A 27,710-nucleotide genomic window follows, 5' to 3' on the forward strand; every position below is an offset into this window, starting at 1 on the left:
CAGACTTGAGCGAGGGATCTGCTTCAGCACCTGTCTCCTCTGCCCTGACAGAGGACACCCCACACAAGGATGTTCGGTGCCCACGAGGCCTTGGTACCCGGAGTCAGCTGCCCACGGCAGGACTCCACCTCCCCCGCGCCTGGGCATCTCTTCCAGTCCTCCGAGACCTGCTCCCGGCAGACGGCTCTGCCTGCCGGTTCATGAAGGACAGAGAGGAGCTGGGCGCGCCAGCCGATCCTCGCGCCTACCCGGGCACACGCGCTCCGTGCTTTGTCCCTACGTTATCTTGTCTATGACAGAGACCTTCCTCCACTCTCCTTTCACAGCCAAGGCGCCAGCAGCCCCGTGAGTGGCCTCAGGCTCCAGAACCTGCCAAGTGGTAACAGTAGGCTGTCTTCACACGCGGGCTTTGCTTTTCCTTCTGGCTGCACTGTGCGGCTTCCAGGATCTCAGATCTCTGATCGGAGATGGAACCTGGGTCCCCGGCAGTGACAGCCCCGAGTCCTAACCACTGGGCGGCCAGGGATTCCCTCAAACGCATGCTCCTAATCCATAGAGCCAAGCGCTAAGCCAGATCCTAAAGTTAAAACAGTAAAAAGACTGGCAAGCTTCCTGCCCTCATGAAGCTCGTGTTTCAGAGGAGCAGACGGGCGGTACATAGGTAGACGAATGACTGTGTTAAATAACTGCAGGCTGTGTCACGGCCAGCAAAGGAAGCTGCAGAGTTCAGTGATGAGAACGCAGCCCCGACTGGCTGAGATAAGGCAGAGAGCAGGGGCCAGGAGGCCAGGTGTGCCGTCGGCCTCACTCACCACCCACTCGCCTGGAAGACATGCCTCCACCTGTTCCAGGGTGTGCACTCTGGATCCTATTCTTGGCAAAACAGGGTCGCCTGCCCTGGGAGCAGCTGTCTCTGGGGACTTGATGAACTCAGTGGCTGGATTACTGAGGCCCGCAGGTGGGAGCCAGATCAAACCAGTCCATCCTAAAGGAAATCAACCCTGAATATTGACTGGAAGGACTGATGCTGAAGATGAAGCTCCAATAATTTGGCCAGCTGATGCGAAGAACTGACTCATTGGAAAAGACACTGATGCTGGGAAAGATTGAGGGCAGGAGGAGAAGGGGTCGACAGAGGATGAGATGATTGGATGGCACACCGACTCAATGGACATGAGTTTGGGTAAACTCTGGGAGTTGGCGATGGACAGGGAGGCCTGGCGTGCTGCAGTCCATGGGGTCACGAAGAGTCAGACACGATGTTGTGACTGAACAATGAACAACAGCAGTAGGTGGCAAGGTAGTGGGGGCATTTCCAGGGTCAGTCAATCATCTAGGAAAGAGCTGGGTCCTTACACGTTTGGATCACCAGCTTTGGAGGGGGGCCTCAGCCGTCTTTCTCCACGGTCGGGAGAAGGATGGAACTGACCATGACAGAGGCAGGTAGTTTAAGTCCATAAACACAAACAGGTGTGGAGCACCTTGTCCCAGGCTGGGAGCCCCCGGGCGTGGGGTATAGAGATCTGGGTGCAGGAAGCTGTTGGGAAGAACCCTTGGGACCAACTCCTGCGTGAAGGCAGCAGAACCGCAGGGAAGGAGGGGGGCAGAAAACAAGACATTTGACAGAGGCCGTGGGCTTTGGTGGGGGCTGCCTGTGCTGCTGGGCCCACCCGTGGATGGCCCCAGTCTCTGCCACTGCGGCCCATCAACTCATGGGAATTCATGTGTCAGTCCCAGGGTGGCTGGTGACAAAGGCTGGCGCTAAAGCCATTCTGTCCACTTAGATGTCTGGTGCCTTTTTCTGTACTGGATGCTCTCCGGTGAGCATTAACAGGCAAAAAGCTTTCTTGCTGGTGCCTGTTCTCTTAGGTTCATACACATCTTCTTTTTGATCTTCTTGTTCCCAATTTTCTAACATTTCTTCTTTCAGGACTCTGAGCAAGCAACAAGCTATTTGCCACTGCTCTTTGGCTTCTATATATTCTAACCTTGGACCAAATCTCTTCCCATATGAAATGATTGACCAGACCCATGCTCCAAACTCTGTCTCTTAAGATTTCAACTCACTGGTGTCTTTCAAAGCCACCCCTGAACGGGGCTGTGGGGGGCCACAGTCCACTTTTGGCTCATACCCACATGCCAAGGGTGGTAAACAGAATAGTGTTCCCCAAAGGTGGCCCCACCCAATCCCTGGAACCTGTTGTTGTTATTCAGTTGTTCAGTTGTGTCCAACTCTTTGTGACCCCATGGACTGCAGCACAGCAGGCTTCCCTGTCCTTCACCATCTCCCAGAGCTTGCTCAAACTCATGTCCATTGAGTTGGTGATGCCATCCAACCACCTCATCCTCTGTCGTTCCCTTCTCCTCCCACCTTCAGTCTTTCCCACCATCAGGGTCTTTTGCAACGAGAATATGCTAAATTATGTGGAAGAGGGAATGGAGGATACAGGTGGAAGGTTGCTACTCAGTTGATCTTGAGATGGAGATTACCCTGAGTTAGCTGAGTGGGCCCGGTGTCATCACAAAGGTTCTTATACATGAAAGAGGGAGGCAGGGTTGTTATTGCAAGAGTCAGAAGAGGAGATGTGATGACGGAAGCAAGAATCAGAGAGACGGCAGCAGTGTGAGAAGGGCTCAGACATGCAGCTGTGTTGCCGGCTCTGATGGTGGAGGAAGGGGTCACAAGCTACAGAAAGTGGGTGGACTCTGAGACTGGAAAAGACCAGGAAGCATCCCCCTCCAGGGTCTCCAGAAGGAATGCAGGTGTGTCCCAGTCAACACCTCGATCTCAGCCCAGTGAGATATAGTTCAGTCTTCTGAACCTAAGTTTGGGTTGTTTCGAGCCTCTAAATTTGCAATCATTTGTTACAGAAACGAATATTACATGGAGCAGTCCTATCAGTGAACCGAGCTGGCTGTTTCCCTTCTCCATCTGATCATAAAAGACTCCCATGGGGTGGCCAGCAGTGAAGAGAGCTTAGGAACATGGACCAGGGTCATGGTGGAAGGACAGGAGTTTGGGTTACTTACTTTCGCCTGCTGACATGGCTGGTCCTCAGCCCCAGGTATGCCACCTCCATCCAACAGCCAATGGCTGTTGCACCCTTGGAAGTTCTGATGGAATTCAGCTCTTAATGGGTAGTACTGGCCACACGGTCTCTTGACATCGCAGTTAGGTGTCCCATGTCTACCAAGGCCTAGTAGCATGCCAGAAGCTTTTTTAAAACGGGTGTACTATTCTATTAACATGTAAAGAGTTCTTGAACACCAAGAACTCTTGAACACCAAGAGTTCAAGTATATGCTTACCACACGTTCAGATTTTTGAAATAAAAATAAAATGGATAAATAGCTCTGAGGGTGCAATGTTACCACTGCACAAAAAATCCACCAACTAGACAATCTCGGGGGGTGTAACTATACCCTTAGGAACACAAGTATAAGGACAAGCCCTGGAACTGGAGCAAAACCTTGCCATTCAGGACTGAACAGAGCTCCTTAGTGGCTGACGGAATCTCCCCTTGACCTCACACTTGAGACAGATCGAGAGAATCTGTCAGTATATGAAACTCACTGAATTCAGAACAAACGGTAAACAGAAGAGATTGGCCAGAGCCAGCTCGGATTGTGGGGGCCAGTCTGAAGTGGGCAGGGTTGGCTGGGGGCTGGAAGGTTGCAGGTACAGTCCAGGACTGATAGAGGAGGGCAGCCATCTTCTAAAAATCGCTGATTTCCAAACAAGCTTCTAAGATGCTTTTTCCAAACAGGGCCAGGAGTTTTAAAAATTGATCAGTTTGATGAGTTTTGGTAAATTTTTCAGTTGTGCCATCCCGATATTGCAGCCTTAGAACGCTTCCGTCATGCTCCCAGGCTACCCTCCTGTCCGTGCTGGGTCCATCGGGGATCCCACCCCCATTTCTACTTTCTGTCTCTGCAGTGTTTGCTTTTTCTAGAAATTTCATACAAATGTGATCACACCATATGGTGTCTCTTTTGTCTGATTTCTTTCACTTATCACAATGTCTTTTGCTGGGCTTCCCTGGGGGCTCAGTGGCAAAGAATCCTCCAACGTTGCAGCGACGGCAGAAGATGTGGGTTCGACCCCTGGGTCGGAAGATCCCTGGGAGTAGCAAGTGGCAACCCACTCCACCCACTCCAATATTCTTGCCTGGGAAATCCCATGGACAGAGGAGCCTTGCAGGATACCGTCCATGAGGTTGCAGAGTCGGACACGCCTGGGCATGCACGCACGCACACGAAATGTGTGTGAGGTTCATCTGTGTGCTTATTTCTCTCTCCAACCCGACTGGCCAACCTGAGCACCCTCCTCGCTGTGTGAGTGCTGGGGCCTGGGGCGCCGCAGCTCCTCATAGCTGTTCTTTGTCTCGCTTCATAAACTCTCGCCCTGTGCACGCACAGTTTAATAGTCTGAAACCCGAGCAGATTCCTATCTGCTTTGTTCTCTGCAGGGTTCCCACCTCTGCAAATTCCAGCCACTCTTGGTCTGCAGCATGTGATCTCCGTCTTATTTCAGTGAGACGAACTCGTTGTCCAGAGTCCCCCGCTTTCTGCGCTGCTGCATGGAAAGTGAGTCCTTGCAGAAACGCTGGGTGATCACAAAGACCCCCTCATGTACTTGGGTTCTCTTGGGGATCCCAGTGCTACATGCTTATTGTTCAGGGTCTAAAAAGGGTCTTTCCATATATTTTGTCCGGTTTTCCAGTTCTTTATAAGCATGAGGGCAGGGCTGCTGGTAGTTATCTATGATGGCCTGTCATGATTTTCTTGTTGTTGAATTTTTTTCACTAGCTATTATTATATACAAATTCACCTTTTTAAAAGTGCATAGTTTGAACAGTTTTGGTAATTGTATACCATCGGTAGCCACCTGCACCGTCATGATACAGGTCAATTCTTTTACCCTAAAATGCTTCCTCACTGCCCTTCATATCCTCCTGCCTCACCTCTACATGCAACTTCTTCCTGCCACTGTGAGTCGGCCTTTCCCATAATTTCGAAATTATACAGTAGTAGGTTGATATTTTCACTTAGCATGAGGTGAGATGCTCCATGTCGTTGCAGGCATTATTTTGTTCCTTTTTATTGCTGAGCAGCGTTTCATTCTGTGGAAATACCACCATCTGAAGTCAACATTCACAGAACTAAGATCATGGCATCTGGTCCCATCACTCCATGGCAAATAGATGGAGAAACAATGGAAAGCATGAGAGACTTTATTTTGGGGGGCTCTAAAATCACTGCAGATGGTGACTGCAGCCATGAAATTAAAAGACGCTTGCTTCTTGGAAGAAAAGCTAGGACCAACCTAGAGAGCATATTAAAAAGCAAAGACATTACTTTGCTAACAAAGATCCATCTAGTCAAAGCTATGGTTTTTCCAGTAGTCATGTATGGATGTGAGAGTTGGACTATAAAGAAAGCTGAGCGCTGAAGAATTGATGCTTTTGAACTGTGATGTTGGAGAAGACTCTTGAGAATCCCTTGGACTGCAAGGAGATCCAACCAGTCCATCCTAAAGGAAATCAGTCCTGGATATTCATTGGAAGGGAGTATAGCAGTATAGTATGAAGATGAAGCTCCAATACTTTGGCCACCTGATGTGAAGAACTGACTCATTTGAAAAGACCCTGATGCTGGGAAAGATTGAAGGCAGGAGGAGAAGGGGACAACAGAGGATGAGATGGTTGGATGCCATCACCGACTCAATGGAGGTGAGTTTGAGTAAGCTCTGGGAGTTGGTGATGGACAGGGAGGCCTGGCGTGCTACAGTCCATGGGATTGCAAAGAGTCGGACAGGACTGAGCAACTGAATTGAACTGAACTGAATCGAACCACCATTTGTCTACCCATTCACCAGATGATGGACATTTGGATTACTTCCTGTTCGAGTCTATTACGAATAATGTTACTAAGAGCGTTTCTGTATACCTCTCTGTGTAGAAAAGTATGTACATGTACTTTGCGTATAAGGAAATGCTGGGTCATGTTGTACACGTATATTTTAAAGACATTGTCATACTGTTTTGCAAAGCAGCTATACAACTTTCAGTCCCACCAGTGTCTCTGCATCACCAATAATACTGTTCCTGTCTTCCTAACTTTAAGCCTTTCTAATGGATGCATAGTGGTATTTCATTGATTTCTTCTTTGAATTACCTTGGTGCTTTTGCCAAAAACGAACTGACTATTGAAGTGTGGGTTTATTTCTGGGTTCTCTATTCTATTCCATCCATCTAGGGCCAGTTCCATACTGTCTGGATGACTGTAGCTTTAGAGTAAGTCTTGAAATCACAGGGCTTGCAGCCTTCAATTTTGTTCCTATTTTTCAAAATTGTTTTGGTTATCTTAGGTTCTTTGTCTTTTCATACAAATTTTTAAATGTCAATGTCTTTTTACAAAGACTGTTGATATTTTCATTGGAACTGCATGACTCTGTAGATCAATTTGAGGAGGACTGACGTCTTAATAATTTGAAGTCTTCCAATCTATGAACATGGCATATATTTTCATTTATTTGGGTCTTTTTCAGTTTCTCTTTGTAATGTTTTATAGTTTTCATTGCACAGGTTTTAAATATCTTTCATTTAAATTTATTCCTAAGTTTTTTCTTTTTTTGGCCATATGACACGTGGGATCTTAGTTCCCCAACCAGGGATTGAACTCATACTGCCTACACTGAGAGCATAGCATCTACACTGCTGACCTGCCAGGGAAGTCCCTATTCCTAGGTATTTTTGATGTTATCATAAGTGAAGTTGTTCATTAAATTGAATTTGTAATTGTTCATCCCCAGTATATAAAAATACAATTGATTTTCATATATAACCCTGCTATACTCCCTTACTAGTTCCAGTAGAGTTTTTATAGATTCATTAGGGATTTTTACAAACATGATTAAGTGGTCTGCAAAAAGGACATTTTTTTGTCTTTCCTAATTGGTATATCTTCCATTTCTCTTTCTAGTCTTGACTAGGACTTCCAGTAAATGTTAAATAGATGCAGTAAGAGCGCGAATACTTACCTTGTTAAGCACAGTCTTTCACCACTGAATCTGATGTCAGGTGTAAATTTTTTGTAGATGCTCTTAAACAGGTTTTGAAAATTTCCTTCTGTTTTTACCTTTCTGGGAGTTTTTGCCAAGAAAACCTCTTGAATTATATAAAATGCTTTTACCTGCATCTATTGAAATGATAATATGCCTTTTCTCTTTAATCTATTAATATGGTGAAATATATTGATTGAGTTTGGGATGTTAACCTAATTTTACATTCCCAGAATATGGCCCTACTTGGTCCTGATATATTGTCATTTTTAATATATAGCTTGATTTGTTAATATTTAGTTAAGAATTTGGGGGTCTATGGTTATGAGAGGTATTAGTCTATAGTTCTTTTTTTTCTTTTCTTATGAGGTCTTTGCTTGGTTTTGGAATCAAGATAATACTAGCTAGATTTATAAAATAAGTTGAGAGACGTTACCTCTTTTTTTTCTGAAAGAATTTGTGTAGAATGGATATTCTTTCTTAAATGCATGGTAATATTTGCCACCGAAGCCATGTCACTCTGGAGTTTCTTTATGGGAAGGTTTTTATTTATAAATTCAATTCACTTAATTGATAGCAGGCTATTTAAGCTTTATATTTTTCCTTGGGTGAGTTCTGGCAATTTCTGGTTTTCGAGGAATCTGCCTGCTTCGTGTAGATTGCCATATTTATCGCCATAAAGTTGTCCATAACATGCCCTTATTATTCTTTCAATGTGTATGGATTCTGTGGTAATGTCTTCTCTTTTACTCCTGATATTGGAAATTTGTATATTCCTCTTAAGAAATTAGCCCAACTAGAAGTCTCTTGATTTTATTACCTTTTTCAAGGAGCTAGCTTTTGCTTTCACTAAAGTTCCAATTATTTTCTTCGTTATTTCAATGATTTTCCCCCTTATCTTTACTATTTCCGTCCTTCAGGTTGCTTTGGGTTTAATTTGCTCTCCTTTTTCTAGTATCTTGAGGTGAAAGCTTGGGCTTCCCAGGTGGCATTAGTGGTAAAGAACTCACCTGGGTCCGGAAGATCCCCTGGAGGAGGGCATGGCAACCCACTCCAATATTCCTGCCTGGAGAATCCTATGGACAAAGGAGCCTGGGGGGCTACAGTCTATGGGGTTGCAAAGAGTCAGACATGACTGAAGTGACTTAGTACACATACATGCTAGGTTAAAGCTTAGATAATGTGTTTGAGCTCTTTCTACTTTTCCAATCTGTGCGTTTAAAATTATGTTTCCTTTTAAATGCTGCTTTAACCTTATCCTGAGTTTCCCTAGTGGCTTAGACGGTAGACTCTGCTTGCAATGCAGGAGATTTGGGTTCGATCTCTGAGTTGAGAAGATCCCTTTGAGAAGGAACTGGCAACCCACTCCAGTGTTCTTGCCTGGGCTATCCTGTGGACAGAGGATCCTGGCAGGCTACAGTCTGTGGGGTTGCGGAAGAGTCTGATATAACCCAGTGATTAAACAACAACAGCGTGGGGGGATCTTAGCTCCCACCAGGGACCGAACCCCCACCCCATGCGTTGGAAGGCAACCCAACTGGAATGCCGGGGAAGTTCCTGGAATGTTTTTAGGGATTCCATTTCAGTTTTTCTGTTGGCATCTTATCTATAATTCTTCGCATTTTTAAAGTAGTTGCCGCCAGGAATCTATTACACAATGCCCTCGCAGGTCATTATCTTCTCTCTTCTATTATTGCTGTTACACTTCATTTATAACCTCACAAGAACATGTTCTAACTTTTATTATAAACCAGTTTATAAAACAATTAAGAGGAAAAGAGCAAATAGAAGAAAATGGCTGCTTGCATTTACCCAGGTATTTACCCTTTCCAATTCTCTTCCATCTTGTCAGGATTTGCATTTCTGCATTTCCCTCAGCCCAAGGAAGCTTCCTTAGCATTTCCCATGGTGCAGTTCTGTTGGAGAGGAATTCTCTTACTTATATTTTACCTTAAAACCATGTCATAAAATACACATAACCTAAAATTGGCTATCTGAACCATGTTAAGTGTACATTTCAATGATATTAAGTGCTAGTGTGTAATAACCACCAGCAGCCATCTCCATAATTCTTTTCACCTTGAAGTTGAAAACTTTACATGCGTTAAAAAGAAAAATCCTCATTCTTTCCTCCTCCAGCCCCTGGCTGCCACATTCTGCTTTCTGCTCTAACTTTTGACTACTCTAAGCACCTCATATAAATGGGATTGTGCAGTACTTGTCTTTCTTGTGAATGGCTTACCTCACTTAGCTAGCCTAAAGCTCTTTAGCTCTAGAGCTAAATATATGACAGACACTGGGTTGACACAGACTATCTCACTGAATCCTCCAAACCACTAAATTAAGTAGGTGTTATTAATATTTCATTTTACAAATGAAAAAATAGGCTTTCAGAGGTGGTTACTTGCCCAAAGTTAGGTGCTAAGAGACGAAGACACAATTCCCATCATCCAAGATTGCCTAATGATCTAGAGCTCATGTTTTTTTACCAGAGATTAGCAAACCTTTCCTATGGAAAACCAAGCAGCCAAACAGTTAATTTCTTTTCTTTTTTTTTTTTTTTTTGCCACATGGCATAGCATGTGGGTTCTTAGGGGATCCTGACCAGGGATCACACCCTGTGCCTCCTGCACTGGGCGCTCAGAGTCTTAATCATTGGACCACCAGGGAAATCCCCTAATTGTTTTAATATTTTAGACTTGGTAGGCTATACAGTCTCTGCCACAACTACTCAACCCTGTCACTACAGCATCAAAGAAGCCACAGGCAATATGTATAATGAACGAGTGTGACAATTTCCAATAAAATTTAGGAAAATAGATAGTAGGAAAGATTTGGCTTGCAGGCTGCAGTTTGCTGATCCCTGCTCTTAACAATTACACTATTCTGTTATTTTTTCCTTTGGTCTTCAAAGTTTTCAGTTTCACAAATATTTATAGCCTTGAATCTAGGCACAAGGCTTTGAACTTGATCCTGAACAGGATAAGGAAGATAAAGTCCCTGCCTTGAGGAATCTCAGATTCAAAGGACAGTACACAAACACATGTGTAGCACGAGGGGGATTCTCCAAAGTCAGTGCCAAAGAGAGGTATGGGCTGACTTGAGCATCCACTGAATATTATGTTTTGGAGGAGGAGCTGATATCTGGCATACGCTTTCTCTTTAAAAAAAAAACCAAAAAACATTTCTTTATTTTGCGGAGTCTTAGCTGCAGCACGTGAAATCTTCAGTTGTGGTACACAGGGCCTTTAGTTGCAGGATGTGAACATTTGGCTGCTGTGGGATGGCGTTTCCTGACCAAGGATCCAATCCACGTCCCCTGCAGGGGAAGGTAGATTCTCAACCACTGCACCACCAGGGAAGTCTCTTTCCTTCATTTCTTTTTCCTTTCTTTTTGTTTATTTTCATTTCTTGATTATTGAATCGTGACAGATCCAGTTCTTCTGCAGCAGGCTCAAGACACGAACATACCACAAATCTTCATCTAAAGTTTAATTCACGCACATCTACATGGTGGCATGTTCATCATAAGGCATCATTATAAAACATTTTTTAAATGCTAAAAAAATGCTATTTAGCCCAAGTGAAATAATAACAGTTCTGTCAGTTCATCCAAGGTTGAAATCCTCTAGCCAGTTCCAAGCAGTCAGTAACACTCCACGGTTTGACCGATTTCATATCCTTTTGTTTCTCATACTCACCTATACGTCTAGCCTGTCCTGTTAATGTCTATTTTTCCTTCCATGGCCTTTAATGATTTTTTTCTTCCTCTTCCATCTTTCCTCTTTCTTGTACTGTGTGGATTGTTCGCCCACTTCTGGAGGCGTGTTATTTTCTTTCTCCTTTTTGAAAATGTATTTTAAAATATTTCTGTTCATTAATTTAACTGATGTTTATTGAGCAATTACCACATCCAGTTCCAGTTCCAGTTCAGTCGCTCAGTCGTGTCCGACTCTTTGCGACCCCATGAATCGCGTAAGTAGTCCTTTTCTAGAGGCTGAAGAGATAAAAGTAAAAAAAAAAAAAAAAAGACCAAAATCTCTGTCCTTGTGTAGCTTAAACATTTGGCAGCAAGCAAAATGGTAACAATAAATAAATAAACAAGTAAAGGATGTGATATAGGAAGTGTTAAGGGCCATGAAGAAAAATTCCAGAGGATCAGGAATTTGGGTGGTATGCTACAATTTTAAAGACTGACAAGGGAAACTCATTAAGAGACCTTTGGAGCAGATGAAGGAAATAAACCATGCAAGTATGTGCTAGATAAGCATTGAAAGTGTTTCAGGCAACAGGCACAGCATGTGCAAAATCCTGAGGCAGGAGCATACATCCCCAGGTGGAGGACAAGGAGGGCAGGGTAGTTGAAGCTCAGTGGAGGATGAAGAGACTAGCAGATGTGATCATAATCGGTGAGGGAGGCAGCCTATTTAGGGACACTTCCACTGGAAGAACTTTGACGCTTGCTCTGAGTGAGATGGAAATCCTTTGGATGGTTTTGAGCAAAACAAGATGTTGATTCATATTTTTAAAGGACTTATAATGTAGGGAGACAAGAGAAGAAGCTCAGCGAGTAGCCACGTTCACACTGCAATATTCCAGGTAATGAATTTGAATGTCATGGGACATGTTTTCTATGAGAATCAGAGTAGTTACTTTTGCTTTACAATTGACGATGGAAAACTAAGGGGTAAGATCTTGATTGGTGACAATACATTTTACTATTTCCTGTTCCTCGGGGAAAAGTTGGGAGATCCTGCCCTGTTAGTTTAAGGATTGTTAAACATTTTGGATGGTCTTGAGCATCTCTAGCCGATATAATGCCTGGCACAAAGTAGGTACGTAGAAATATTTGTGGAATTCATGAACATATCGTCAGTTAAATGGATAGGGCTGAATTACAGTCTCAGCTGCCTTGCTTGTTCATGTTTCATTTCTCCTGCATATTCTGGTGGTGTCTATCAGGTCTTTAAATTTTATTTAGCAAAGAACATCAAAAACATGTTATAAACACACCCCTACACTTCAAGTCAAAATGTAGAGAGTATTACTTATATATTCTAATTGGCCTCACAGCAATTTGTCTAGTCCTTTATTATAGCAGTAATCAACTGTATTCAATTCTGTTTGCCTCTCTCTCTGAATAGTCTGTGAGTTCCTTCAGGGTTGGGATCATCTCTTATAGATCTTTACATAGTCGGCCCTCTGTCTCCACACATTGCAGCATCTGTGGATATGGAGGGCTGACTATGGGACTTGAACATCCATGGTTTTTGGTGTCTGCAGGGTAAGGGGGTGTCCTGGACCCAATTCCATGCAGATACTGAGAGATCACAGTTTGTCCTGTACCTAGCATGGGGTCTGGCAACAATGTCTGTTCAAAGAACATAAACATGATATGATAAAGAAGTGAATCCTATGCAGTGAAAAGAGTGAGTTACCAGCACCCCTAGAGAAGCCTTGTCTGATTCCTGTAAAATATACTCACTTCCCTTTGCTGTTTTTCAGTCACTCAGTCGTGTCTGGCTTTTTGCAACCCCGTGGACTGTAGTATGCCAGGCTTCTCTGTCCTTCACTATCTCCCAGAGTTTGCTCAAACTCACATCCTTTGAGTTGATGATGTCATCCAACCATCTCATTTCACTTCCTTTAGAAAAACACAATTCTTAGCCTAACTCTGTAGAATTTAGCTTCTTGACTTCAAATTGTATATAAAGCCCTTAATGAACTGGAACAGAGTCCCTGGCCCAGTGGTAAAGAACTGGAACTGGCCCAGTGGTAAAGAATCCGCCTGCAGTGCAGAGAAGCAGGTTCTATGCCTGGGTCGGGAAGGTCTCCCGGAGAAGGGACTGGCAGCCCACTCCAGTATTCTTGCCTTAACGCCATGGACAGAGAGGCCTGGTGGGCTACAGTCAATGGGGTCGCAAAGACTAAACTTAGGGGCTAAACCACCACCAATGAACTGAAACAACAGTATTCTCACCCCAAGCGGGCCTGGTAAATGATCTGTTACTGTCCGTGTGTGTAAGCTGCTCAGTTATGTTGGACTCTGCGCTCCCACGGGCTGTAACCCACTTAGCTCCTCTGTCCATGGAATTCTCCAAGCAAGAATATGGGAGTGGGTAGGTAGCCATTCCCTTCTCCAGGGGATCTTCCCAACACAGGGATCGAACCTGGTCTCCTGCATTGCAGGCAGATTCTTTACCATCTGAACCACCGCCAGTAATTGATCACTAAGATCACTAATAAAGAAAGCTGAGCGGGGAAGAATTGATGCTTTCAAACTGCGCTGTTGAAGACTCTTGAGAGTCCCTTGGACTGCAAGGAGATCCAACCAGTCCATCCTAAAGGAAATCAGTCCTGAATATTCAGTGGAAGGACTGATGCTGAAGTTGATGCTTCAATACTTTGGCCACCTGATACAAAGAGCTGACTCACTGGAAAAGACCCTGATGCTGGAGGGATTGGGGGCAAGAGGAGAAGGGGACGACAGAGGATGAGACGGTTGGATGGCATCACTGGCTCTATGGACATGAGTTTGAGTAAACTCCGGGAGTTGGCGATGGACAGGGAAGACTGGCGTGGTGCAGTCCATGGGGTCGCAAAGAGTTGGACACGACCAGCGACTGAACTGACTGACTGAAGAACTGGGAACTGAGCTTCCAGGGACTGAGACCTGCAAGATGGACACAGACTGCTCCAGCTCCCAGGGGGTCGGTGTGAGCCCTGATCAACCCTCCCCACCGCTGGATCGAGGTCTTCAGTCTTCTCCTCCACGGGAGCCTCTGCAGGACTCCCCAGCCTTCCTCACATCCCCTCCTGCGGAGACCCCCGTCTGCCCGCATCTCCCCAAGGTGCCCTCGTCCCCCACACCCGCTCCCATGGAGACCCCCTCTGTCCCCACTGCCCCGCTCAGGGTGTCCTTATTCCGGGCCCAAGCCCGCCCCCCACCCCGCCGACTTCTCCTTGGGGACCCTCCGCCCTCCTGATGTCCCCACCCCCTCAAACACAACTTCCGCCCGCGCCCCCTCCCCACAGGGCGAACTTCCGGCCGGCGCCCCCTCCCCGCAGGCGGGACTTCCGCCCGCGCCCCCTCCCCTCGCCGCACCGTTGCGTCCTCCGGTTTGAGGCGAGCCTTGGGCGCTTGGTCTCGCGCTTTCTGGGCCGGGCCCGTGGGCTGCAGCGGCGCCGAGGCGGCGGCGGCGGCGTGCGGAGGCAGCAGCCCGCGCTCCACCCCCTCTCGCCGGCCCTCCTGCCCCTCCTCCTCTCGGTTCCTCGTCGTCGGCCGCTCGGCCCGAGCTGCGAGCGGCAAGATGGCGGCGCCCAGGCCGCCGCCCGGCAGGCTGTCGGGCGTCATGATACCCGCGCCCATCCAGGATCTGGAGGCTCTCCGCGCGCTGACTGCGCTCTTCAAAGAGCAGCGGAATCGGTAACGGCGCGGGCGGCGCGGGCGTCGGGGGCGGCCCGGCGGGGCTTGCGGGAGCGGGGCGGGGGCGCCCCCTCGTCCCGGGGCGGCGGTGAGGTCGCTGCTCCGCGCCTCACCAGCGGGCCCCGGGCTGGGGGCCGGGGGTGACACCTGCTCCCCACTCGTCAGTATGGGCGTGAGGCCGGGCGCAGGAACGGGGGCCTATCCAAGCGAGTCCTTCGCCGCTTCCTGCCTGTTGGGTTAGTTGAGCTGCGGTGATGGCGCCCGGATAACGTTCAAGATGGTCTCCTTGGCCTGGCTGGAGAGGTCTCCGGGCCTGGCAGGCCCCCAGAAGCCGCGGAACGTGCAGCTGGGGGAGACAGACGTTGCAGATGTGCCAGGTGGGAGGCGGCGTCACTCCGTTCGTCCTGTGAGCCCAGGCTCTGCATCCCCAGTGGTGGCCCCGCTTTGCGCAGTGGCCACTTCAGTCCCGACTCTGCCGCAGAAGGGCCAGATGTCCGTTGCGAAAGGTGACCAGGAGTCTGAAGATCTGGATTTGGCTCCTAGCCCTACAAGCGATGCGTTATGGTGCCATTTCTCCAAGCCTTAAGATTTCCTGCCTAAAAATGGTCGTACAGAGGAGTAAATGAAATAAAGCACGTGAAAATACAAAGTACCTGATGTCTCCAGTCAGTGCCTGTTTTGTTCTAGTCTTCTCTGGGCCGCAGTTTGTGTGTCTGTTTAATAGGACTAAGGTTGGACAGTACTTTCCTGGTGAGGTTGTCAAGATTAAGCGAACTCATGCATATTAAGTCCTTGGCACATATCTGACACATAGTATTAAACCAAGTTAGCTGATGCTATCCCTTAACACATTTATGGATGGTTCTCCGTAAGTGTTTTGTTGGGAAGCTCTGTTCTGCAATCGCAGAAGTATGTGTAAAGAGCAGAGGGAGTGTGGGAGAAGTCCAGATTGGTTTTAGAGGTTCACGTGGTCTGAGCACTTCTGCCTCAAATCACAATACTGTTGAGCAATTCAAAGAGTGTTAAGAGCCCTGGGCACTGCTCCTTTGGCTTTTGGGGAGATAAGCTAATTGATGTTGTACCTCAGAGAGATTTGTTGATTGCTTTAATGCTTAGGATATCTATACCATGATGGGCTCTCCTTTTAGTCAACCAATCATTAACCTTCATTGAGGACCTGCTCTGAAGCAGGTTCTTTGCTAGGGCCGAAGGTGCAGAGATGAACGTGATATCCCTTTTTTCAAGCAGGTTAGGGTAATTGCTGTGTAAACAAATTGTAAGAGGGTCTAGCCAAGAAGAGATGGTGGAGCTGGGGGAACTGTGGAGCTGGTGGAGAGATTTGTGGTCAGGGAAAGGCCTTAGGTTACTATGGCTTCTAGGCTTACCGATGAGAGGGCTAATTAGAAAGAACAGTATGTGCAGAGGAACAGTGTGCTGATTTTGCATGGTCTCTGAGTAAATGAAATAACATAGATAAGATATCTGGTAGAGAGGACATAGTCAAATATCAAGTTCCTTTTTATAAGCTGAAGGATAAAATCCAAGGCCCTAAGCCAGTTTACAAGGCCTTTCCTGACTGCTTATTGTGAGAGGAGTTTATGGGGAACCATGCTAGGAGATCAAACCAGTCAATCCTAAAGGAAATGAATCCTGAATATTCATTGGAAGGACTGATGCTTAAGCTCCAGTACTTTGTAAAGTGAAGAGCTGACTCACTGGAAAAGACCCTGGTGCTGGGAAAGATTGAAGGCAGGAGGAGAAAGGGGCAGCAGGTGATGAGATAGATAGCATCATCGACTCACTGGATATGAATTTGAGCAAACTACAGAGAGAGGAACCTGGCGTGCTGCAGTCCATGGGGTCCTAAGGAGACGTAACTTAGCAACTGAACAAAAACAATGGAAGTTTGTTTCAAGGGCATGGCCTGGCAAATCGGTATATTAGACAAATCTCTGGCTGCCATTGAGAGAGATACATTGGGGTGAGGCTAGAGGCAGATGACTTGATGGAGAAGCCCAAGTGAAAGAGAAAACTGTCGGAATTTAGGGTATTGTCTATGGGGGATCGGTAGGATAGATACTGAAACATCTTTATCAGATTGAATGGACAAGACTCAGGGACCAGTTGGATTGCTGGGGAAGAATGAGAAGAGGTGAAGGTGCATCCCATGTTTGAGTTTTTCCTGGGGCAGGCAGGAACTCTGTTCTAGTTCAGGAAGAGTTGAAGGCCGGGAAAGGTGACCTGACGTGTAGGTCTTGGAATCAGGAGGCAGATAGTCTGTGGTGGTGCAGAGAGCCCCTGATGAGGGTTTCTGAGCACAGGCTTCTGGTTCTCAGCGTCTTTGAACAAATCACTAGTTTCCCCTCAGAAGGGTCTCAGGGTTTCCAGAGGCCAGCTGCTCTGAGAAGATCCGTCCAGTGCTGATGGACCCAGAGGGAGGATGGGTGGAGGTGTCAGAGGCTGGATGGGACATAAAGTGAAGCAGAATGAGGCCTCACAGTAGCAAACTGAAAAATGCAAGACACAGCAGAATCACACTGAGGAAAGGAAGAAGGAATTTGACCTCTCCTCTTGAGCGTGGGCTGCACCGAGTGACTTGCTTTTAAATACTAGATGTGGGGGAAGTGACAGGGTGTGACTTCTGAGCACAGAAGGCCCTGAAGCTTCCTCGTTGCCTTCTCTCTTGGATTGCTTGCTCCAAGAAAGCCATCTGCCATGTTATAAGGACACCCAGGGGTCCACCTAGACAGGTCTGTGCGGTGAGGAACTGAGCCCTCCTGCCAGCAGCCATGTGAGGAGCATCCTGGAAGCAGATCCTCAGTCCCAGTCAAGCCCACAGCTGTTTGTACAAGTTGATAAGGGAATCTGACCTGTGTGAGACCATGAATGGAATGGCTTTAAAACTGCTCAGTTTGGGGCTCATTTGTTACGTAGCAGTGTGCTTAGTGGTTCAGTTATGTCCCACTGTTTGTGACTCCATGGACTGTAGCCCTGCCAGGCTCCTCTGTTCATGGGGATTCTCCAGGCAGGAATGCTGGAGTGGGTTGCCATTTTCTTCTCCAGGGGATCTTCCCAAACCAGAGATTGAACCCAGGTCTCCTTCCTTGCAGGTGGGTTTTTTGCTGTCTGAGCCGCCAGGAAGCTCCCCTGTATTCAAGTGTAGAGCCAAGTGATACTTTTTACTTCCACTGTCCATGCAGCTGCTCACATGTGGCTATTTAAATTAATCAGCAATAAGTTAAATTAATCGTTCCATTCCTGACTTGTCCCAGCCACATTTTCAGTACTAGCAGCCACACGTGGCTAATGGCAGCTTCTCGGACCATGCAGATACAGATTATTCCCATCACAGAAAGTTCTGTTGAGTAAGCTACTGTGTTTTTTTCTATAGGATTCTTGAGTATTCATGAACTAGTGTAATGTTTGGGTCCTGCTTTCCACAAATCTTCTCATGCTTAAACTGATAGGATTGCTCTTCCATCTGACAGGCTTGTTGAGTAAAGTGAGTGTATCACATTCCCTGGGTCCCTAGCATCTAGCATACAGTCTGATAATTGTAGGTTCTTAACAAAGTCTTGTGGAATTACTGCTATTTGTGTAAGTCATTATTTATGCGGCTTCTCAGGTGGCTCAGCGGTAAAGATAAGCCTGCCAGTGCAGGAGACGCAAGAGATTTGGATTCCATCCCTGGCTGGGAAAGATCCCCTGGAAAAGGCAGTGGCACCCCACTCCAGTACTCTTGCCTGGAAGATCCCATGGACGGAGGAGCCTGGTGGGCTGCAGTCCACAGGGTCGCCGAGAGTCGGACTTGACTGGGCACACACCGCACAGTTACTCATGGCACATGTGTAGTCTTTTGGTTCCATGGCACATGTGTAGTCTTCTGGTTCCATACTCGAATGGGTAAACTTTTTAAATCTTCTCTCAGTATGGGTTCTTTCTTCTTGTTAATGTGTGTTTAGTCCAAAGTATTTTCCCGATATCTTCCTTCCAGGCTTTGTGTATACTCTGTAATAGGGCAGGTGCTTCCCTCCCCTCCATGCTTTGGAGCCCCTTTATCTTATAAACCATATTTTCTTTTTTATTTTTTAAAGAAAGCACTTACTAGATTCTACATACTATGTAATTATTAGTAGAGGTTTCTCATTTATGCTCTGTCTTCTTCCAGAATGAAGGCCCATGAAGACAGAAATAGTTGGCTTCTTTTGTAATTACCCTCTTTGGATAATGCTTCTTGAATTTGATATCTTTGAACAGTTTAGGAAATTGTCAGCCAGTATTTCTTCAGCTGTTGCTTCTCTCATTCTTTCCTTTCCTTCAAGGAATTTAATTACACATATATTAAACCTTTCACTGTATTTTGTATATCTCAAAGCCTCTTTCCTGTATTTCCGATTCTCTCTGAGCTTTGGTTTGAAAATTTCCTCCTGTCTACTCATTCTCTCTTCTGGTTTTTGCTGTGTCCGATGTGCTGTCTATTGTATTCTTAGTTTCAGGTAGTTTTGAGTTTTGTAGAATTTCTGTTGGATTTTTTAAATGAATTACTCTGTTGAAATTCATAGCCATTTACTTTCTTAAGCATATTAATTACACTTATTTCAGATAACATGCCTGATAAGTATCTGTTGTCAGTTTCTGTCTTGTGTGCAGTCATCTGGTCTACTCTTGACTGAATGCTGAATGTCGTATAAGGAACGTTAAGACTGTTTCCAAACTATGTGCAAGTTCCAAGCCAAAGTCAGTCTAAAAACTCTAACCCTAATCCTGAATTCAAAAAAAACATTTTTTGAATTTCATTCAAAAAAAACATTTTTTGAATTTCATTCAAAAAATGATGGTAGGACAACTTGATATCTAAATGAAATAAAATGAACTTTGACCCATACCTTTTACCATTCACAAAAATAATTCCACATGGATTGTAGACCTAAACATAAAATTTAAAACTATAAACTGTTTAGAAGATGGGAGAGTATCTTTAATCTTGTGTGTAGGCAAATATTTCGTATCCAGGACACAGATAACATTGACCTTTCAAGAAAAATTGATTATCAAATTAGACTATCAAAATTAAAAAAACTTCTGCCTATCAAAAGAAAATGGAAAAGGCAAGTCATAGACTGAAAACATTTACAACACATATACCTAACAAAGAATTTCCCTTAAAATGTATAAAGTGCTCCTGAAACTCAGTAACAAAAGACAATCTGGTAAAAAATTGGCTGGAAAAAAATCTGGTTTAGAAGGGAAGATATATAAATGGCCAGCACACATGGTAAAGTACTCAACATCATTAATCATTGAGAAAATGTAAATTAAAAGCTCCACTGTGCTCTTTAGGATGGCTGTTACTAAAAAAAAGGAAAAAAAATGTTGGTAAGGATGTAGAAAATTTGGAACCCTTGTACATTGCTGGTGAGAATGTGAAATGGTTCAGCTATTGTGTTAAGAAAAAGTTTTTTTATGGTACCTCAAAAAGCTAAACATAGAATATGATCAAGCAGTTCCACTCCTAGGTATGTATGTACCTTGGAGGATTAAAAGCAAAAACTTAAACAGATACTTGTATGCCAGTTTTCACTGAGGCATTATTCATAATAGACCAAAGGGGGAAACAACTCAAGTGTCCATCAACAGGTGAATGGCTAAAATGTCATACGTACATGCAGTGGAGTACTGTTTAGCCCTAAGAAGGAATGAAGTACTGGTACATGCTAGAATGGGAGTGAACCTTGAAACCATGCTAAGGGGAAGAAGCCAGACATAGAATGACCGATATTGTATGATTCCACTTCTATGAAGAACTAAGAATAGGCAAATTCACAGACAGAAAGGAGATTAGAGGTTACCTGGGTTGAGGGGGAGGGAAGAGTTATTGTTTAATAGTTACCAAATATGTTTGGGGTACTAAATTTTTGGAATTAGTGCTGAGGTTTGTACAACATTATAAATATAATTAAAGCCACTGAATTCTATACTGAAAAATGGTCAGAATGTAAAATTGTATATTATTGGTTGGTGCAAAATTAATTTGGTTTGGCATTGTCGAACTTTGCCGTTTGATATTGGAGTACATTCTTAAATTTTCATGCACATTTCTCACTTTATTTGTTTTGCTAATGACATTACTTGCTGTTTATTTTATATTTATTTTAGACTGGAAATGTTAGACAAAAGGCAAGTTCAAGTTTGGTGTTTTTTTTTTTTTTTTTAAAATTCGAGTTCAAAATGCGTTGTAAAGCAGTGAAGACAACTGGCAATATCAACAACACATTTGGCCCAGTAACTGCTACCAAAGGTACAGTGCAGTGGTGGTTGGTTCAAGAAGTTTTGCAAAGGAGATGAGAGCCTTGAAGATGAGGAATGTAGTAGCAGGCCATTGGAAGGCGACAAAGGCCAATTGAGAGCAGTCATTGAAGCTGATCCTCTTATAACTACTCAAGAGGTTGCCAAAGAACTCAGCGTGGACCATTCTGTGGTCATCGGGCATTTGAAGCAAATTGGAAAAGTGAAAAAACTCACTAAGTGGGTGCCTCAGGAGCTGACTGAAAATAAAAAAACTGTCCTTTCGAAGTGTCTTCTTTTACTCTATGCAGAGGCAACAAACCATCTCTCAGTCAGGTTGTGATGTGCGGTGACATGTGGATTGTATATGACAGCTGGTGACAACCAGCTCAGTGGTTGAACCAAGAAGCTCCAGAGCCCTTCCCAGAGCCAAACTTGCACCAGAAAAGGTCATGGTCACTGGTGGTCCGCTGCCCATCTGACGCACTACAGCTTTCTGAATCCCAGTGAATCCATCACACCTGAGAAATATGCTCAGTAAGCCGATGAGATGCACTGAAAACCCAACGCCTGCCTTGGCACTGGTCAGCAGCGGGGGCCTGGTTCTCCCCACGACGCTGCCTGACTGCATGTCGCACAGCCAGTGCTTCAGAAGCGGAGTGACTTGGGCTGTGAAGTTTGGCCTCATCCTCCACATTCCCCTGACCTTTCGTTGATTGACTGCCGCTTCTCCAAGCGTCTTGACAACTTTCTGCAAGGAAAGGAGGCAGAAAATGCTTTCCAAGAGTTTGTCGAATCCTGAAGTACAGATTTTTATGCCACAAGAATAAACAAACTTATTTCTCATTGGTAAAAACGTGTTGATTGTAATGGTTCCTATTTTGATTAATAAACATGTTTGAGCCTACTTATAATGACTTAGAATTCACAGCCCGAAACTGCTGTTACTTTTGTTCCAACCTGATATATACATGCTGCTGTCGCCAAGTTGCTTCAGCCGTGTCCGACTCTTTGTGACTCTATGGACTGTAGCCCGCCAGGCTCCTCTGTCCATGGGATTCCCCAGGCAGGCGTGCTGGAGTGGGTTGCCATGCCCTCCTCCAGGGGATCTCCCCTATCCAGGAGTCAAGCCCGCATCTCTTAGGTCTCCTGCTTTGGCAGGCAGGTCCTTTACCACAAGCGCCCCGTGGGAAGCCCCTAATACTTAGATACTTTACCACAATTAAGTTAACGTAATATACCACAGTTGATAAAATTATGTAGTTAAGTGAGTGAATTGTCTGCTTTGTTTAATTATGTCTCAGTAAAGCTGTTATAAACTAGTAAAATCATGATGAGATACCTTTGCAGACTCATTAGATTTGCTGGGATTGAAATGACTGACAGCTTTTGGTGAGGCTTTGGGGCAGTTGGGGGTCTCGTCCATTGCTGGTGGGAGCATGGATGGTGCAACCGCTTTGGGAAACGCTTTGGCAGTTTTTTATAAAGTTAAACACTCCTGCCCATAACCCTAGGTTTTTATCTTAGAATATATGTCCACATGACTTGTGAAAGAGTGCTTGTAGCAGCTTTATTGATAGTAGCCAAGCACTAGAACCTGCTGCAATGGCCGTCAGTGGGCGGATGACTAAACTGCCTGCTAACTGGACCACCAGTTCACACAGCAGTGCAGGCGGGGCTCATAAGGCACCGACTGAACAAGGCCAGACGGACAGAGCGTGCTTCACGACTCTGAAGTTCTGCGAAGCTGGCCTTCTCTGTGTTGCTGACTGGTAATGAAGGCATGAACAGTGGTTGTCACAGGAGGCTGGGGGCTGACTGGGAAGGAGCATGAGGGAATTTTCTGAAGTGAGGGAAACCTGCTGTACCCAGATGGGGGTATTGGTTGCCTGGATTTGACATACTCGTGAAACAGTAGCCATCTGTATAATTCACTGTCCATTGTATCTCAGTTTTCTGGGTGTAAAATTATTCTCCCTGCCACGCCCAGAAGAACTTACTTGAGCTGAATCTCAGCCAGCCAGACGGAAAGGCTTGTGGAAATATCACTGGTCTCTTGCTTCCTAGTTGAGAATTATCACTGGTAAAACAATGTTTCTGAATTGTCACATTTCTTCCAAGAACAGAAGGAACTGGGCATCTGATGTTCTTAGTACACTCGGAGTGAGTCGGGATTTGATCCACGTGTTCCTCCATGCCAGACAGTGCTCTCTGTTTCCAGAGCCTGAGATGAGCTGAGGTGACTGATACTCATGAAGTGCTTGGAACCAAATCTAGGAAAAAAGGAAAGAAATCCTGGAAGGGTGCGGGCAGTAACGTGGCTCTGGAGAGTTCAGCTCCTTGTCCACTGAAGAGTGCAGTGGAAGGGCACTTTTGGAGTCTCGCTTTGCAGTGATGTCATGCTGCTGGTGTGGGGCTGAGATCTTCCTCAGGGTGGGGAGGCAGAAGTGGTTTATCATGGCTCCTCAGGATCTCTGGGTAGCACTGGTGGTTGTGCAGAGTGACGGAAATGGTTTTGTAAACAATTTGAGTTTGAGAGCGTCTTCCCCACCCCCTTGAAATGTATTGGTATGAAATACTGATACCTTCTGGGACTCAGTAGGTTTCAGGGGGAAGAGGCTTTTGTAAGGCATAGAGAAGCGAAAGGCAAAGGAGAAAAGGAAAGATTTACCCATTTGAATGCAGAGTTCCCAAGAATAGCAAGGAGAGATAAGAAAGCCTTCCTCAGTGATCAATGCAAAGAAATAGAGGAAAACAATAGAATGGGAAAGACTAAAGATCTCTTCAAGAAAATTAGAGATACCAAGGGAACATTTACTGCAAAAATGGGTGCAATAAAGGACGGAAATGGTATGGATCTTACAAAACCAGAAGATATTAAGAAGAGGTGGCCAGAATACACAGAAGAACCGTAGCAAAAAAATCTTCACGACCCAGATCATCACAATGGTGTGATCACTCTCACCTAGAGCCAGACATCCTGGAATGTGAAGTCAAGTGGGCTTTAGGAAGCATCACTACGAACAAAGCTAGTGGAGGTGATGGAATTCCAGTTGAGCTATTTCAGATCCTAAGATGATGATGCTGTGAAAGTGCTGCACTCAATATGTCAGCAAATTTGGAAAACTCAGCAGTGGCTACAGGACTGGAAAAGGTCAGGTTTCATTCCAATCCCAAAGAAAGGCAACACCAAAGAATGCTCAAACTACCGCACGATTGGACTCATCTCACATGCTAAAGTAATGTTCAAAATTCTCCAAACCAGGCTCCAACAGTACATGAACTGTGAACTTCCAGATGTTCAAGCTGGATTTAGGAAAGGCAGAGGAACCAGAAATTGCCAGCATCCATTGGGTCATCAGAAAAGCAAGAGAGTTCCAGAAAAACATCTGCTTTATTGACTATGCCAGAGCCTTTGACTGGATGGATCACAGCAAACTTTGGAAAATTCTTGAAGAGATGGGAATATCAGACCACCTTACTTGCCTCTTGAGAAATCTGTATGCGGGTCAAGAAGCAACAGTTAGAACTGGATATGGAACAACAGACTGGTTACAAATAGGAAAAGGAGTACGTCAAGGCTGTACATTGTCACCCTGCTTATTTAACTTGTATGCAGAGTACGTCATGAGAAACGCTGGGCTGGATGAAACACAAGCTGGAATTAAAGATTGCCAGGAGGAATATCAGTAACCTCAGTTATGCAGATGACACCACCCTTATGGCAGAAAGCGAAGAGGAACTGAAGAGCCTCTTGATGAAAGTGAAAAGAGGAGAGTGAACTAGTTGACTTAAAGCTCAACAGTCAGAAAGCTAAGATCATGGCATCTGGTCCCATCACTTTGTGGCAAATAGATGGGTAAACAGTGGAAACAGTGACGGACTTTTATTTTTTGGGGCTCCAAAATCACTGCAGATGGTGACTGCAACCATGAAATTAAAAGACACTTGCTCCTTGGAAGAAAACTTATGACCAACCTAGATAGCATATTAAAAAGCAGAGACATTACTGTGCCAACAGAGGTCCATCTATTCAAAGCTATGGTTTTTCCAGTGGTCGTGTATGAATGTGAGAGTTGGACCATAGAGAAAGCTGAGCACCGAAGAATTGATGCTTTTGAACTGTGGTGTGGGAGAAGACTCTTGAGAGTCCCTTGGACAGCAAGGAGATCCAACCAGTCCATTCTGAAGGAAATCAGTCCTGAATATTTATTGGAAGGACTGATGCTGAAACTAGAACTCCAATACTTCGGCCCCCTGATGCAAAGAGCTGACTCATTTGAGAAGACCCTGATTCTGGGAAAGATTGAAGGTAAGAGGAGAAAGGGACAACAGAGGATGAGATGGTTGGATTGCATCACCAACTCAATGGACATGAGTTTGAGTAAACTCCGGGAGTTGGTAATGGACAGGGAGGCCTGGCGTGCTGCGGTTTGTGGGATCGCAAGGAGTCAGACATGACTGAGCAACTGAACTGAACTGAGATGAGTGCCATTGTGCGATAGTTTGAACATTCTTTGGCGTTGCCTTTCTTTGGGATTGGAATGAAAACTGATCTTTTCCAGTCCTGTGGCCACTGCTGAGTTTTCCAAATTTGCTGGCATATTGAGTGCTGCACTTTCACAGCATCATTTAGGATTTGAAATAGCTCAGTTGGAATTCCATCACCTCTACTACTAGCTTTGTTCATAGTGATGCTTCCTAAGGCCCACTTGACTTTGCATTCCAGGATGTCTGGCTCTAGGTGAGTGATCACACCATCGTGGTTATCTGGGTCGTGAAGATCTTTTTTGTACAGTTCTGTGTATTCTTGCCACCTCTTAATATCTTCTGGTTCTGTTAGGTCCATACCATTTCTGTTCTTTATTGTACCCATCTTTGTAGTAAATGTTCCCTTGGTACGTCAAATTTTCTTGAGGAGATCTCTAGTCTTTCCCATTCTGTTGTTTTCCTCTATTTCTTTGCATTGATCACTGAGGAAGGCTTTCTTATCTCTCCTTGCTATTTTTGGGAACTCTGCGTTCAAATGGGTATATCTTTCCTTTTCTCCCTTGACTTTAGCTTCTCTTCATTTCAGAGCTATTTGTAAGGCCTCCTCAGACAACCATTTTGCCTTTTTGCATTTCTTTTTCTTGGGGATGGCCTTGATCATTGCCTCCTGTACAGTGTCATGAACCTCCATCTATAGTTCTTCAGTCACTCTGTCAGGTCTGATCCCGTGAATCTGTTTCTCACTTCCACTGTATAATCATAAGGGATTTGATTTAGGTGATACCTGAATGGTCTAGTGGTTTTCCCTACTTTCTTCAATTTAAGTCTGAATTTGGCAATAAGGAGTTCATGGGCAGGAGTCCCAGTCAGCTCCTGGTCTTGTTTTTGCTGACTATATAGAGCTCCATCTTGCCTGCAAAGAATATAATCATTCTGATTTCTGTATTGACCATCTGGTGATGTCCATGTGTAGAGTGTTCTCTTGTGTTGTTGGAAGAGGGTGTTTGCTCTGACCAGTGCGTTCTCTTGGCAGAACTCTGTGAGCCTCTGCCCTGCTGACGCAGAGGGTGTGACTGCCGGCAGTGGATGTGGTGGGCAGGGGCTCTTTGTCTCGCTTTCCAGTCTCATTCTTCCCTCCCGGCTGTGTGTTACATGGTGTGTTACGTGCTGTATATGCTTGAGTTGACATCTTTAATTTTTGCTCTGTTTTTACCAGTTTTCATACGTAGAGAGCTAGATCATTAACTTCAACTGTTGCGGAGTGTACGGTCATAAGATTACATCATCATTTATCTGCCTTTTCTTACTGTTGGGCATTTGGATTTGTCTTTAATGTTTGGTAACTCCAACAGCACTGTAGAGACCATCTTTATAAACGCCTCCTTGTATGCCTGAGCCTTTGGGCTTTTTCTCCAAAGCAGAATTTGAGGTAGGAACTTGGGTGAAGTAATTTAGCGATAGGCAAGCCCCAGCGATCAGAAGTGTGGGAGAGGGGAAGCTCGGTGTGGAAGGAGAGAGAGCTGACGTAAGGATGCCGTATTCAGTGGCGGCTGTTGGAGGCAGCTGGGGCTCAACCTGACTGGGGTTCCCTGGGGGATGCACCTCTGAATTGCCTGAGCATGGGGGTAATGAGAATTGCCCTTGGGGTCATTAACTAGATGGGCCAATGGTGTGTGATGAGGGATGCCATGAGCATCTGCTACAGTCCGCTCTTCTCCTGAGACCTCCCCTTGCCTGACACTGTCCACTCAGTCACGGACTCTTGGAGGCCATCGCTGTTTGGAATCTTAGGAGACCTCACAGGCGTGTCGGAGCAGTAAGTCCTGTCCCCCTGGCGCAGCCTATCCTGAGGCTGTTAGTGGACAGGTATCTGCTGGCCCCAGCTTCCCGTCTGGACTCCCTTGGCTCTCCAGCACTGTCGCCAGGCTCTGATGCCGCTGGGGCTGAGCCCTCGGTGGCCCTGCTCCCGTCACTGTGCGGTTGCTGCCCCTGCCTACTTATTGTTACCCCTAGACACACAAGTGCCAGGAGACAGCCCGTCGAACCCTGAGTTCCAGACCCACTCCTCCCTGCCCCCGCGTGTCATCGCAACCCTGGCTCTGCACGCTAATCAGGTGGGTTACTCCTCCTGTGTCGCCAGCTGGAGAATCTCAACGTGCTTGTTCTGTGGTCTAGTCTGAGGCACCCTGACCCCTTTCTGTGCTCCCTGCTGGAGTTCTGTGTCCTGGACTCAGGCTTGGCCCAGCACAAGCCTAGAGCTAGAGCCTAGACTAGCCTAGAGCCTAGTCTAGAGCTGCAAGGTTGGGAAGCACACACTCTGAAGGGTTGTTACAGAGAGCACTGAGGAAAGGCCTGTTTTCCCTAGGGTTAGACTTTGTCTGTGAACTTTCAGTTTGCTGGCTCACCTTGAGAGATTTATTGCGTTTTCTGCCTTTCTGGGCTCACT

The 27,710-nt window shown here is 45.5% G+C and overlaps 1 protein-coding gene across 3 annotated transcripts in view; it reads left to right on the forward strand.

Annotated features, from left to right (window-relative positions):
* Positions 1-14,106: 14,106 nt before the first annotated feature.
* Positions 14,107-27,710, forward strand: part of ATXN10 (ataxin 10) — a 145,589-nt gene continuing 131,985 nt past the window's right edge. For 2 of the 3 annotated variants that reach the window (XR_011256221.1, XM_069586164.1), the window contains exon 1: positions 14,152-14,488. Coding sequence is in view for 2 of the 3 variants with exons in the window: in XM_069586164.1 (XP_069442265.1) it covers positions 14,373-14,488 (116 nt within the window). In the remaining variant the exon portion in view is untranslated. Of the gene's footprint in view, positions 14,489-27,710 lie in introns of all 3 variants that reach the window. The other variant, XM_069586165.1, reaches the window with a different exon arrangement.

This window comes from Ovis canadensis, chromosome 3 (assembly GCF_042477335.2).
Source record: "Ovis canadensis isolate MfBH-ARS-UI-01 breed Bighorn chromosome 3, ARS-UI_OviCan_v2, whole genome shotgun sequence".
Taxonomy (NCBI): Eukaryota; Metazoa; Chordata; class Mammalia; order Artiodactyla; family Bovidae; genus Ovis; species Ovis canadensis.